The 14,510-nt window shown below is 49.8% G+C and overlaps 1 protein-coding gene across 4 annotated transcripts in view; it reads right to left on the bottom strand.

Moving 5' to 3' along the window:
* The window catches only part of LOC120808801 (MOB kinase activator 2), a 40,697-nt gene that overhangs the window by 17,726 nt on the left and 8,461 nt on the right, over positions 1–14,510 (bottom strand). Inside the window, exon 1 of one of the 4 annotated variants that reach the window (XM_040161987.2) lies at positions 11,349–12,848. The exons of 1 other annotated variant lie outside the window; for it this stretch is intronic. In XM_040161987.2, coding sequence (XP_040017921.2) covers positions 11,349–11,371 — 23 coding nt within the window. In that variant the 5' untranslated portion in view covers positions 11,372–12,848. Of the gene's footprint in view, positions 1–5,127; positions 5,553–7,414; positions 8,507–11,348; positions 12,849–14,510 lie in introns of those variants that run through there. 2 more of the 4 variants (XM_040161985.2, XM_040161986.2) reach the window with 2 other exon arrangements.

Here is a 14,510-nt window from a genome sequence, read left to right as displayed (position 1 = left end):
GACGCCCCTTCCTCAGACGCACTGCAAATCAACACAATCCATCATCTTAATGCACGTTATTTATTGTCAATACCGCCACGCATCGTGCTGCGCTGTGATGCTTTCGTGGTCTAGATGCCGGTGGAAAAACAATCCCCTCTGCAACTACGCATCTGAAAGTGGCAGCGATGATATACACGCATGTGTGTTATTGCATGTGTAGCCAAGTCGTATTTTTATGCAAATCTAGCGGGACATGCGTTTCTGTGTGCGGGCTCCACCCAGAGGAAAGAAGGGGCTGCGCTGGGGAGAAGGGAAGCTCGGAGAACAAAAGGGAAGCAAATGTCCTGGAAAATCGCAGACAAAAGCCGTACATGTTTGACCCCTCGAGGGCTTTGCTGAGATGACAGCGACACGACAGCGGGGCCCTGTCCTACTCGTAGGACACTGGCATCGAGGAAGTATTAGAGCGCGTCCTCTGTCGGCCCGCTGAGGGGGGACAAGACAAATGCACGAGGGGGGGAAACGATACCATTGTTGTCTGCAGACGACGGTGTGTGAGGGAAAGGATGCGGGCGTACGCGGCTGACATCGGTGAAAAATGAGAGAAAAAGGGGGCTGAAAGGAGACGCAAGGGAGGTCAGATCGATAGATGTCCTTCCTGTGTGTGTCCCTCCTTCCACGCTGCTGCAGAAGCACAACCTCATTTCATTGATGAGCAATGACGCTCACATTCTTCCCGTCCGCCCTCCCCTTTTCACCAACAGATGAAATCAGCGGGCCGCAAACACCATTGAGTTTAGCGCGTGTGCCTGCGTCTCCTGGCCTGGGGATTCAGGTGTAAACCAGCCTCCGATTGGCTTAGAGGCGTAACTGGCTCCCACCTGGGAACATGAGCTTATGCGGTGACATCATCTCTCCTAGGAGGGGATGGGAGGGTTGCTTGTGCATCGTGCCCATCCGGCTGCACAGCAGAAAGCCTCGAACGATACGATACAGCAGCTGAAGCCTGTAACACGGGAGGTAGAATAGAAGCTCTCAGAGTCGTCAGAGGTCAGTCCCCCGCTTGGCCGGCGGCCTCAGAGTTCTGTCAGCGACCATGATGGATGTTATGCACGTCATCACTCTGCAGCTTCCCCCGCTGGCCCGTTGTTTCACAGCTGCTCTCTGATTAAATACGGTCTCACAAAGACGGAGCGGGGGGGGGGGGGGGGGGGGGGGGGGGGCTCTATCGTCACAAAACCCAACGTGACGAGGTGGGATCATCCAGATGATGATTACGAAGATGCATTCCTTTGAACCGTCCTCGACCTGTCTCTCAGGTCAGATGATGGATAATTGAAACAAACGAGGGGGGAAACAGCTGCAAAGAGCACTGCTGCACTGAGGCAATTTCACAGCTATGCAGCAGGCAAGTGTGTGTGTGTGTGTGTGTGTGTCCCACCTTCTCCGTTCCATTGGGCTTCACCAGACCGCCCCCTCCCTCCCTCCTGGGACAAACTTGACAAAAAGGAAGTGAGGCGCCAAAGCACTTCCTGTCTCCCTTTCAAAATGGGCCTTTTGCTTCCCAAGAGGCAGCGCGGGGAAGCTATCGGCTGCTGCTGAAATAACTGCTACAAACAAGTCCCCACACACACACACCCCTCCCTCCCTCCCTCCCTGGCCTTTGTTTTCGATACTGAATCCTGTCCGACCGTTTTAATTCCACCGGACCATCATACAAAAGTCAGCCAGACACAATGAAGCCCTTCTCCACTTGCCAATTGGTCCCCCGAGCAGCTGCACGCCTACGGGGCACCTGCTGCCTCACGCAGACCACTTCCACTCCGCTGCCAATACTTACTATGGTCTGTACTGAAGCTCCCCACTGTGCAAAGCAACTCTGCTTCCTGCTTATATGTCAAAAAAGACAAAAGAAAAAAAGCTGAATTCTGCTGTTTCAGTACCTAAAGGAGAGCTGCAAAGACATCGCTTCTATACTCAAGCGTGTGCATGACTGCGCGTGCGCGCAGGCTGACTTTGTGAATCTAAAATGCTGAGGGGAGGTTAGTGCAAGGCCATCTATTTCTCCATCTCCTGAGCCAGCAGGACTATCTGCCCCTGAACACACACACACACACACACACACACAGTTATGCAACTGGCCCCGTGCGTGAGGTCTGTCCTCCGCTGTGACTGGAGGACAGGTCAAAGTAGAGAAGTCAGGTCAAGACTCCTATACAGAGTACACAGTATGTCCATTGACCAGTCAGCCCGGGTCCCAGTGTAGGAGTCTAACATAACACTTGTCCTCACAGGATCAAGTAAACCAAGGTGCCCTTGGACAGGGTTTGTTTGTTCTCCATTACGATTAGATTACAAAACAGCATTCAATCATCAAATCCAAGGACAAAGATCAAAAGCCAACGGGTTATGTCTCTAAAACCCCACTGATGCGGTTCTTTTTCACCCTGGTTAAGTCAGAAGTCAGACTACGTGCCCCAACTAGTTTAGGTGTGAAAGAATGACCAAACAGCCGGATCATACAGCGAATTACGCGGTTCTCTTCCTCCAGGCCAAGACTGATTCAGCCAACCAGTGCAGCCTAACTTCCCTAAAAGACTGCAGCATTTCAGCTCCCGTCCGAGAGACCACGGAGGGAGTGACTGGGTTCGGGGGTGGAGAATGGCGTCCTTGTTGAGCTGCGCCGCCCCGGCTCTGTGGAGGCAGCCCGAGCTGCCAAAGATAGCCTAACGAGAGACACATGGAAAACAGCACGCCGCGCTCTGCTAACACAACACACGCAGAGCCGCGATACAGTCACAACTATTGTTCCGTATCACACACTAGAACATTTACCAAGTGATCCACCGAGAGCAAACACACACACACACACACACACACGCGCTTTTGTCATGAGATGGAGCCTCGAGGTCTGACTACATCTGCTCTCCTGCAGCACGACAATAGCAGCGCATGAAACGGGTACAGTTACATTAAACCGGTATTTAGCTTTTCACGCACACTTAAACTTGTGACTTCATCGTGGTGGTGGTGGTGGGAGGGGGGCTGTTGAGTTGAAGGAGACCCTGGAAAATTGATCCTGCAAGGTTGACTTATTTTAACTATTAAATAGTGACTGGGTGTATTACAGAGTCAATATTGGGCCAAATTGAATCCGAACCAGACAGGTTAATGTGTCAACAGACAGCAAACAGAAGACAAGAGTCATGACCGTGAGCACGTTTCAACCTCATTTCAATTGCTTTTTTTTTTTTAAAGTAGACCCAGTAAAAACCACATGTAGTGGTGGAGTCCGATAGAAAGAGAGATTTAGCATGCAATATATTTGTTAGCCGCTCCTTAAGCGTCTACTCTTTATGCAAAGCTAATCTGTAATAACAGGGCACTGATTTCTTCATCTAACTCTCGGCACGAAAGCAAAATTGCATATTTCCAGACGTGAAGTTGTTCAACAGCACATTGCGCCTTTGTTACCAACTTTTCTATATATAAAAAAAGGCAGAAGTCGGAGAAACAAAGGCCGTCTTTTTTTGTCATTTCATCCGATGACAGACTCTTCAATCGCTAGATTTTAAACAGGATGATCGCCATCGGAGCCAGAGCTGTTCTCAGCGCCAGCGGGCCGGTTTCTCTGCACACAATGCTGCTGTTGAAAGGTGAAACACTGGCGCTCGCCCGACGAGGAGGGGGGCTCGGGGGGCTCGGCTGGCCAGAGGTCAACGAGGACCTGCTTGGAAGGGTGTGCCTCCAACAACACACGTCGTCCAAAGCCTTATGACATCACCACCCCAAGCCGCTCCGATTGGCCGACCGGTGCCGCCCGGGGAGAGGAAGTGCCGGAAATAGACTTAATGGCCCATTTTGTCTTAATGAGCCTGTGAGACATCAGTGCACACGGCAGGTCCCAACCCTGCCGTGACCGGGACCGGGAGGGAAATAACCACGAGTGGCTCCGTTCCCGGCACGAGCCGATGCCTTTAACGAGGCTTCTGTGTGCGTTTCACAGGGGCCTACTGTATTTATAACATGACACGCTCGTACACACTTAAAGGGCAGGCTGTCATTCACACAAAGAGCAGCGGCAAAGTGTAAACAAAGTTCTAAATGCCAGCAAGGCCTAATCTAATCCAGCTGCGCCATGTGTTGTGTGTGTGTGTGTGTTAAAGCTACAATTTTACCTTACACCTCAGAGAGCTGGAAAGTTAAATTTAGAATGTGGTGACTACAATCCGGTAGAGTCACGTGAGGCTAAGTACGGGAGATTGGTGTGTGGACTCGTTCCAAACAGACGCAGATTCCTCCTGTGAAGTTGATTGATTTTATTGTCCGAAAGTCAAGTTAAAAAACATCCAAGCAGGCGAAGCGATACAAGCGGTGCGGCGATGCAATAAAGTGCGCTGTAGAATACGGTCAACAAAAAGTATCGTCTCCCGACTCACCCCCCCATGTCCATACAACCATCCCTCTGCCTAGATGCCTACACTCATTCATAAACCACTGCCCACCTGACTCTGTGTGAGTGTTGGTACTTTTATTTTGAAATGTAATTCGCAACATAGGAAGTGGCAGACGGCCGCTACATAGACTTTATACAGCAGATGAGGGAAGCTCAGGCTAGCGAGTCCCAGAACCACAGGGGGGGACGGGACGCGGATCCTCTCTGCTCCGACTGCGACTGAGTCAAACCGAAGTCATTTAGCTTCCTTTTCCAAGAGCCGGCGTTACGGGTGCACCTCCCAGCAACACGCGATCGTTGTTCCAGGTAGGAAACCAAAGCAAGTGTACATTTTGCAGATAATGACCAGAAAAAAAAAAGACGTAAACAGGGGGGAAAAAAGGGAACACGGTGTCCAAACAAACAGTGCTGCGCAGCCAAAAGGGCTCACGGGAGGACACGAGGAACACCGTTGTAAACTACATGACTTGCAGCAGTTTTATTCCAGACTGGTCTTAACACCACCTCCACCTCCTCCTTCACACCAGGTCAAGATACCAGCAGAATCTCAGCAGCAGTGTCCTCAAACGTCCCCTGCAAGACTGCAGCAGCATAACGGAATGGGGGGGGGGGGGATGAAGGTCTGACAACATAAGTTGAACAATGCTGTAAAGGAGAGTATGACGTAAGGCAATAAAGGGGAAAGGTACCGGTAGAAGAAGCAGTCGCAGCACACCAGAACCCCCATCGGGGGGGTGAAGCAGAGCCGGGCTGACGAGGCTCCGACCCACAGCACCAGTCCGTCCGTCCGTCCGTCCGTCCGTCCTTCCTTCCTTCCTTCCTTCCTTCCTTTCACTTTCCCGTCAAGGCTCCTCTTTTGCAGACTCTGCTACAGGTGCAGTAGCGCCAGTATAGCACCTTCGAGAACCAAAACAGCTACTGTGGCTTCAACGAGAGACGGGCGGGACGAATGGACAAATGGACGCAGGCCAACGAGGGACTCGGCCCGAGCAAAATTGGCAGGAACCAAAAAGAATTCACAAATCCAGACCCGCTTCTCTGAGCATGTTTCTCTTTCTCCTTTCCAACTATACTGCAACTGCCTGCCTCACTTTCACACTCTCACTCCCTCTCTGTCTGTCTCCCTCCCTCCCTCTCGCTCTCCCTCCCTCCCTCCCTCTCATTCGCTTGCTGGCTCCCATTTGAAAGGCGGGAAGATTAGCTTGGCAAACAGCGTCCCATAAACAAAATGCTGACTGCTGGGCAGCGCAGGGAGGACCGCGAAAGAGAAAGAGACGGGAAGAAATCAAATCACATGGATACATCCAATATCCACCAGACGCTCACAGACCAAAACACACCCGCCTTTTGCCAAATCAGTCAAAAGTCAAAATCCTGTCCAGCATCTCTGGACGGCGAGTCGGTGTCAACAAGTTGCCCGCCGCTGCGTGATTTGCCAGCGATCCTCTGGAGTCGACACTCTGGGAGGAACCGCACACGTGAGCGAGCAGCACACGGATAACGCTCTTCATTCACAGAAATGATGCACAGGGACGGGACGCAACGGGAGGGGGCAGTGCGGACCCAAGCCCCCAGGAAGCCAGCCAATCGCTGCGGAGTACTGGGTGGTCAAACAGCGTGAAGGACACAGGGGGAATTATGGGCCTCGTTGTATCTCTTTCCATGAGACCAATCGCTTTAAAAACAAAAAGGAAGGCAGTGTTCAGGTGTGTGTGTGATGCTGTAAACGAAGACTGCCATACGACAACACAGCGTGTCAGTCTCTCCGCTACCGTTCTCGCCGATAAAAGAAGATGCGAAGCGCTTCTACATCCAATGACGTCACCCCTCCCCCTCCTCCTCAGACACTCCCTGCACCTCCCTGGAGACCTGTCGCCAGGAGCTACCAGGCCAATCATCTCTTCCCGCTCTCCTGCACACATGGGAATACACACTTGCGACACGCGTGACACGATTGCTCAACACAGGGATGGCAGGGGCCAGGCGGGGATTCTTGCACGAGGAAGCAAAGGGTCCTTCCCTTCTCGCTCTTACAACAGAGTGCCGAAGATGTTTTTTGGCACTTATCGGGTCCCCTTTGTGTTTCAGTATTGAAAAGGGGGGGGGATGTGTGTGTGTGTGTGTGTGTGCGTGCGTGCGTGCGTGCAGCGGACGGTCACGGGAAAAGAGGAACAAGTGAAACCGACAACAAATCAACTGCCACTTTCCAACAATATGGCCCAGTTCTGAGCGTACTTCCTCTAAATATGTGGGCCTTATCACGAAATCCAGACCCACAATAAAAGCAAGACATCCGTCTGGATGGCAGGCAGACAAAGAAAGACTTTTCCTTATAAACTTGTGACTTGGAGCGATAACACAATGTGTGAATATAAAAGCTCTGGGTGATCTGTGAATACAAAAACAGGCCGTTGCCATCACACATACAAAGTTGCTAGGAAATGGGATGGCAAGGGGGGGGGGGGGGGGGGTATTTGACTGAAAGGGAAGGAGAGAGGACGATAAAAAAAAAAGTATAGATCATTTTGCTCTTTTCCACAATGGAATGGTGAGACAGACCCACCCCTCCTCCTAAAAGCCAGACAGACAGGTTCCTCCAGAGTCTGTCCCACAGACTCAATACACTGGGGTGGCACATTGAAATGAAACCACTGGACCCCTTGAGAGGAATTTTTTCCACTCTAGAATAAAGAGGGGCAACATTGTGGTTTTTTTTTTTAAATCAGATGCCGCCTCAAAAGTCCTCGATGAAGATCACAATGACGTAATGTCGCATTGAAAGTAAAGTGTGCCTGAAAGTATTATTGAAGAGTCATCAGTAAAGAAATGTCATGAAGTGCAGGAAAGACGGTATAAAGTGTCACTGTAAGCCTCCGCGGAAAGTGAATTGATTTATAAGCAATATAACACCCCCCCCCCCCCCAGCCCTCCCCCCGCAGGGATAACACGTGATCAGTTCACCGCGTCGCCTCTCACCTGTTCAGCGTGTAGGACCCGTTCCTTTTAAACCTCATCCTGGACGACAGGAAGCGGATGAAGAGATCCAGAGTGGACGGTTGTCTCAGCTTTTTGTCGCACCCCGAAAGACAAAAAGAAGACCCGCCGCGCGTCTCCGCTCGTTCCCGCTTTGTCTGTCTCTGGTCGCAGGACACGAAACAACAAAAATCGCAGAGCTTCACCGAGCTGCTCTTTGCGGGTCCCGTCTCACTACTCCACCACCACGATAGACTCTCTATCGCTTCTTCCAAGACCTCCCTCTTCCCCTCCTCTTCCTCCTCTTCCTCCTCCCCTCTCCTCGATACGGTTTCCGTGCGCAGGGTTGCCGACTCCTCGAACTGCGGGCGTATCGATGGAAACAATAGAGAGCTCGTATCGATGTGTGTGTGTGTGTGTGTGTGTGCGCGCGCGCGCGCGCGAGAGACTCGGAGAGGCTTAAATCGCGCGATTTGAACGCGGAGTCTGGTGCATGCCGGCCGGGCTTTGTACAGCCTCACCGGCGCGAAACTACCGCGCGTTTACTGCCGAAAAAACACCCGATGCGGCTTGAACCGGGTCTTTCATTGCGTCCACGCGTGAATCGAGGCCGCGGCTTCATTCGGCCACACGCAACGGAAGTAATTAAGCCCCATTAAATAGACACGTGCAAGCTGGGGGGGGGACGAAAAACGCAAGCCTCACATGTTACACACACAGGTATATTCCCCTATATGCTGAACACAAGCCAGGCTCAACCACCCCAACACAGCTCCGTCAACGCCCGAAGAGTGAGGCAGACTTAAGGCTAAGAATAGGACCATTAATGCCATTTAAATCCAAAGTAGCCCTTCCATGTGGGACAATCCGTGGCACAGGATTCAGGTAAACACGCACGAACTACAGGAAGCCGAAAAGGTGATAACGGGATGTGATTCAACAAAGAAAGGAAATACTTTGGAAGTCCGCCTACTTAATGTGCCTCTACTGTGACCAACAAGCTCGTGTCCTCACACCAGGTGCTGCAGTGAGGACCTCGTTGGCCGTAACAATGAACCATTATCACCGGCTGGCTGCTCTCTGAACCCTCTGTGACAAACACGGGCAGCGAGGACAAAGCGCTTTTACCAAAAGCTCAAGCTGACTTTGATCAGACACCGAGGTGATCTTCAGTCTACTTGCAGCGTTGGCGTCTAGGCTACCTGGCCCCTGGGGCTGTGTGTGTGTCTGTGTACACTGGAAACCGCTTGGCTGATCCCAAGCTCTTGTTTTGTCAAGTTTGGATTATATGGTAGTGGATTTTTTTTTTAAGTTGGTACAGAGAAGATGGAAAATAGAGAAGATAGATGGATGTGGAGAACGGGAGAGAGGGAATATGTTGAGCCAGACCACAAAGATGACAAATGGAAAGACCAGATGTGTTTTCTTACAGCCACTTGGGGAAGCATTGTGAATTGTTGGGGGGGGGGGGCAGGCAAAGGTCCCACACTGGCTTCAAATCAAGGATGTTTATGTATTGACTTTGTACTTCAAAAAAGCTCCCAACATGGCGTTTTCAGAACTTTCACAAAGATTTCTGCATTGGCTTGAAGACAAAAGAAAGATGGAAGAAAGGAGCTATTTTCAGCCCAAAACTTTGGAACTTTAAATCCTCTCCAACAGGATAACGACAGAAGACAAGTAATGTTGTTCAAAGAATCCTGACCACCGGGTCCACTAAATAAAGATCCATCCATCCATTGTCAAACCGCTTATCCTGCACACAGGGTCGCGGGGGGGCTGGAGTCCATTAAATAAAGATAAAATAATTATCTTGTTAACTTGTGTGTGTATGGTCTGGAGGGATTACAGTACAAAAAGATGGAATCCAGACAAGCTGTAAATTTAAGACAATTCTAGGTTCTTCTGCATTACATCATAGGTCTGAAGTGTGTGTGTGTGTGTGTCCTGTGAAAGCACTCCGGGTCGGTTCCAGCGGCTCAGAGCTTGTTTATTACAATGAGAGCAGCCTGGCACCAGAACTGCTGATCAATGGCATCACTGCTGCTGGGTCAGTCTCTGCAGAGTTACACAACAGCCACTTTAGGGAGGAGAGGAGGAGGAGGAGGAGGAAGAAGCGAGGCCGGAGGAGGAAAACGAGTATGGGAGGAATGTGGAAGATAGAGGAGGTTTGCAGTCCGAAATAGAAAAGGGAGGATGGTGGAAGGAGAAGCGGGTGAACGTTGGAGAATGCAGAGGCACAATTAGCCTGGGCTTTATTGGTGCAATTTACCTCCCCCCTTCCCTCCCTCCCTCCTATTCAGTCTCAATCCATTCCTCCTTCCTGCACCTATTCATGGCCTGCACCTCGAACTTCCCTTGATTTTATTGCTCCCTTTGCAGCCCCTTCATCAAGCTAATTTGAGCTCTCTCAGCCTTCTCAAACCCCATTCAAGCCTCTTTTTTCCACACACACACTTTCCTCTCTTTTCACCCCTCCTGTCCATCGAGCTCAAATCCCTCCCCGCATACAGATAGAGTTCAAGATGCCCGTTGATGCACACATGCCGTCTCCTTCCTTCTATTTGTCTTGACGCTGCACATTTTCTCTGATGAGGTTTATATTGAGGGAGGGGGAGGGGGGGGGGAACAACTGAAATGCTTCTTAACTCAAACAGTCATCGCTGGCTGCAGCAGTGGATTAGGCCCAAGCCCCACGAATCCTACACAGGCTTTCCAGGAATACATTGCAAGGTTAAACGCCGGACCGCAGCGCTCGCGCGCGCACGCACACGCACACATATCTGTGGCTCCAGCAACTTCAGTATGTATGAGAGCTTTAGAGTGACCATGTCACTGCATGCGCCAAGTTCCCCGGCACAGAGGTTATACTGACTGAGAGCGCACGCACGCACAACACTCCCGGCTGTGATGCCAAAAAAGACATTCATGTTAATGTGATGCACGTAGGGTGCCAAGCACCACAAACTTACCCTTTTCTCTCAACAACACACCCGAATAAACACGGACACTGGGCACAGTCGGAGGTATATGCTGGGCCCACGCCGAGGGCCGCAGTATGAAAGGACACACACACAGGTTGGTGTGTGTATCTTTCAGATACAGCCCGGCCCACGATCAACTCACCGCTCATAGTCACCTCAGTGTCTGTCTATTACATCTGCAGCAGAGGGATTTTCACATTTGGGGCAGCAGCGTGTAAAATACGGTGGTGTTGATATTTTTCCTCAATGGTCTCCTTAGATTCCCCCCAATAAAGGGAAATATTATGTTTGGGGTTTTTCTGGTCTCTGGAACCCAATGGGTATCATCTTTCAATATCTGGATAGCTTTGATTTCCGGGAAATTAAATGGAAACATATCCGCACACTTCATTGCTTTGGCATTTTGGGAATGTGAAGCTCTGGAGTAGCATTGGAAAAATAATCAAACCCCACTTGCTTACTTTTCCAAGACTTGTGTCTACAGTCGACAGTAAACATCAGAAGGTGAAATCAGTGAAAGTCACACTGAAACGATTATTCGATATTACTCTGTAGGTGGTGCGGAGCCAGTGATCACTTTAAAGAGTTAACAATTCATTAATAATGAAAACAATCCCTTCTTTGAAAGCCAGAATTTGCATTTAAGTATTTTTAACCTTTAAATACTGTAAATACGGTCGACAACTTTTAAGTCTGCAAAAGAATTGAATAAAATAAATTTTTCAGTACTAATTCTTGAAGGTGGGTGGGGAAGACACTGCTAAAAATAAAAATAAATAAGCAGTAATTTCCATACTCAATCAACTATGAATCAGCTAAAAATGGAAATCATTGATTGTGCCGTCACCAGTCCGCATATCGATCCTGCAGCCGGGGAGCAGTGAAGGACACTGCTTGGCGAAGGACCGAAACGGGGGAACTGCAGAGGACAGTGGGACAGTGGCGCCACCTACCGCCTGCTAGAGACGAGAAGCATCCGCACTTCCTCGTCGTCTCCCTGGGGCGCAGTGATGAGACGTGCTGTTGACTGGCGTGCACTGGCGTTGCGGGCATGGGAGCAGAGATGGGGATGGAGGAGGTGAGGATAGAGAGACAATGGAAGGAGGAGGAAGGCGGCGGCGATGCCACGTCTGGCGTTCGGGCCTTTAATGAGTGACTGGGAGACGAGGGTCCTTTGTGGAGAAACACGAGCGTCTTCTGGGCTTTTTCCTCAAAGAATCTTGATAACCGCAACAAAAAATAAATAAAAAATAATGAAAAGAAAAATACTCTGCCTCAGCACTGAAGAACAGAACTATTGATCTGTGCCTCTAGCTGGTGGGGGACTGGTAGGGGTGGGGAATTTTTTTTTTTCTCGATTTCTCTCGATTCTCTCTAGAACGATTCGGTCTCGATTCAGAAAAGTTAATAATCGGAATTTAAAAATAAAAAAAAGCCCGTCTCGCGCGAGATATTTGCTCGCTCGCGGAGCGTGAACTTCCCCGCTCGCGAGGTTAGTCTCTGCTCGCGCTCAAAGGTGTTATCTACGCGCTCGCTGTTTTTCTTTTTGACAGTAAGGGGGCGGAGCCGGTCACCATGGTCTCTACACCTGATTGGTTACAAACCCCGTCTTTGGATTGGCTGGAGTGATGCATTCACACAACTATAGAAGCCCATTTCCGCACTAATGTAAGGGGATAAAAAGAGATTATGAGATAAAACGTTGTCAAAAAACAAACGCCCCCCTTCGGTAATCGTAGTGGACCGTAGATGACAACCAGCTACAACCATCATTTACCATCATTACCGGCACATTAAGAGCAATGCGTCCAGCTCGCAGACCGGTCCGTCGGTCTGAATCTGAATATCTTGCCAACTTTACCGAACTATGGAGGAGCCTGCGCATATCTTACCTCATTATTTTGATTTTCCAAAAAGTTGATCCGTATTGAAAGTGGGCAAGATATTCACAGATTTGGACTTTTTTCCAGTATTTTACAAATACGGACCGGTCTGAGACTAAGAGCAGCTTTTTCTTCACTTAAAAGAAAAATGAATCTGTTTAATATTTTTTTTACATAGGCTACTTCCATATTGTGTTGAAATGCAAGCTGCATTGGTTCTTGCATTGTTGATAGAAAATCATATTTGTGACAAAGATTTTTTTTTCTCTTATAAAAAATTAGAGAAGGTAATTCATCTGTTGATTTTCTTTAATTATCAAATAAAGTAGGAAGTGATTAGCAACCTCTGAGTAGCAAACTCAGATTTGAATCAAGATGCTCGGAGATCGGTTGAATCGCTTTAGAATCGAATCGTTGACCTCTGAATCGGAATCGAATTCAATCGTGAGGTGCCAAGAGATTCCCACCCTAGGGACTGGTACTGCCGCTTTTAATACTGCAGCCGCTTAACACGGCCATGTGAGAGCGGCCTGCAGGCCATCATTATGCAACAACCAGATCGGACTTCATCCTCATTGGATCCATACGGTCTCCACACCACGTCTGCTACATCTTTTCCTTTTTTTTCTGGAGCACATCCCTGCACACTGGACAGTCATGTGCACTGGACATGTGCTGCCCTCTAGTGGTAAAACACCACAATGCATCCAAATCCCGCAGAGAGAAAATCAATTGTCCCCGATGTTATATTAGGATTACATGCCACAACTAAGTGCAAGTATTTTTAGACGAATAAGACTGAGGTCCTGAGCTGTGACTCACTTACTAATGAAGTGGTGACAATGGCCGAAAACGCTGGTGAAAACAGGAGCGTGGAGGAGGGTCTACAGGAAGGCAGCAGGTGGGGGACATTTAGGGGCAGGGCAAAGGTTATAATGCTTTCCTCTTTTACAGTCGATCACAGAAATGATAATCTCCGTAACCGTAAAACATTTGAGGTATTTTTAAAATTTCCTTTTGTTTATTAGCTAAAGTACTATTGTCAGCTGCTAGGAGCAAGAGCTTTTCTGGGAAAGATAGAATAAGAAAACTGGATATCTAAATGATATTGTTGGATTCCCTATTTGACTAAGTGCAAACCACAGCAGCACATGGCACGACAGCCCATGAAGTTCCCAGAGGCCGCTTCACTAAACTGTCAAACTAACAAATATCAAATCGTGCACAAAGGCTAATCAGCGGGAACCGAGGCAGGCGGTGCAGTGGTGACCGTAGCCAGCGGACGGGACGCGTCAGCAGCGAGGAGGAGGAGACTGAAAGTCAGAAGCAGGCTCGTGCGGTTAGAGGCGCTCACGTCGCCTGTTTCTGCAGCACCGGGGCAGAGCGACGGGGCGCCTGAACTTCCTGCGTTTGTGCATCTCACGGTTTGCTCATCAGCGGCAAGCGAGCGGCGAAGACTTCCTGCGAGCTCATGGGCCCCGACTCCCCAGGCCTGGTGGGAGAGGCTGAACAATGAGGAGGAAAGGAGAGCACCGGTGGAGGGCAGACACACACACACACACACACACACACACACACTAGGCAAACATGAGGCCAAATGCAAACAGGGGCAGGGATAAAAAAGTGGACATTAGGACACAGACCCATGGAAAACAAGCACACACACGACATGTAGGACATGAGAGACGGGGAAGCACGCACAGCAAATAGAAGAAAAAAAAATCAAGAATCATTGAGTCATTGTGACCTCAGCTCTTGACTCAGGGCAGCGTCCCGACTGCACCGAGCCGCCCTTGACATGGCAAACACAGTGCGGCAGGGCTAAGGGGCTAAACAGTTCTCAACACGAAAGAGGGCCCCCGGTACCTCGCCGAGGTTATGCTGCAATCGCCGAAGAATAGGACAAACGGAGGCCGTCTGCGTGCACTGGATTTCTCCCTCCCTCCCTTGGGCCCTGAGCGACACAGAAACTCGAAGCCCCTGACCTACTGTTCCTCTGCAAGAGGAAGCGGATGTGGCAAATGCGTCTCAGCGTCTCTCGCTTGCACACCAAAAATAAAAAAAGGTGCAAGCCGACACATCATCTGAAGACTGAGGGCAGAATAGCTTACAGGACGCATATCCTCCAGTTTGTGCACACACAGCCTCATCCAGAGCAGGACAAACATAGACCGTTGCTATATCTGCCCCCTCATCAGGACAAATCCTGGCCTTTGAAGTTGGGTCAGCACG

The sequence above is a fragment of the Gasterosteus aculeatus genome, chromosome X (assembly GCF_964276395.1).
Source record: "Gasterosteus aculeatus chromosome X, fGasAcu3.hap1.1, whole genome shotgun sequence".
NCBI classification, from domain to species: Eukaryota; Metazoa; Chordata; class Actinopteri; order Perciformes; family Gasterosteidae; genus Gasterosteus; species Gasterosteus aculeatus.
The sequence above is the reverse complement of the archived record's forward strand: the minus strand, read 5'-3'. Positions and strand labels throughout refer to the sequence as shown.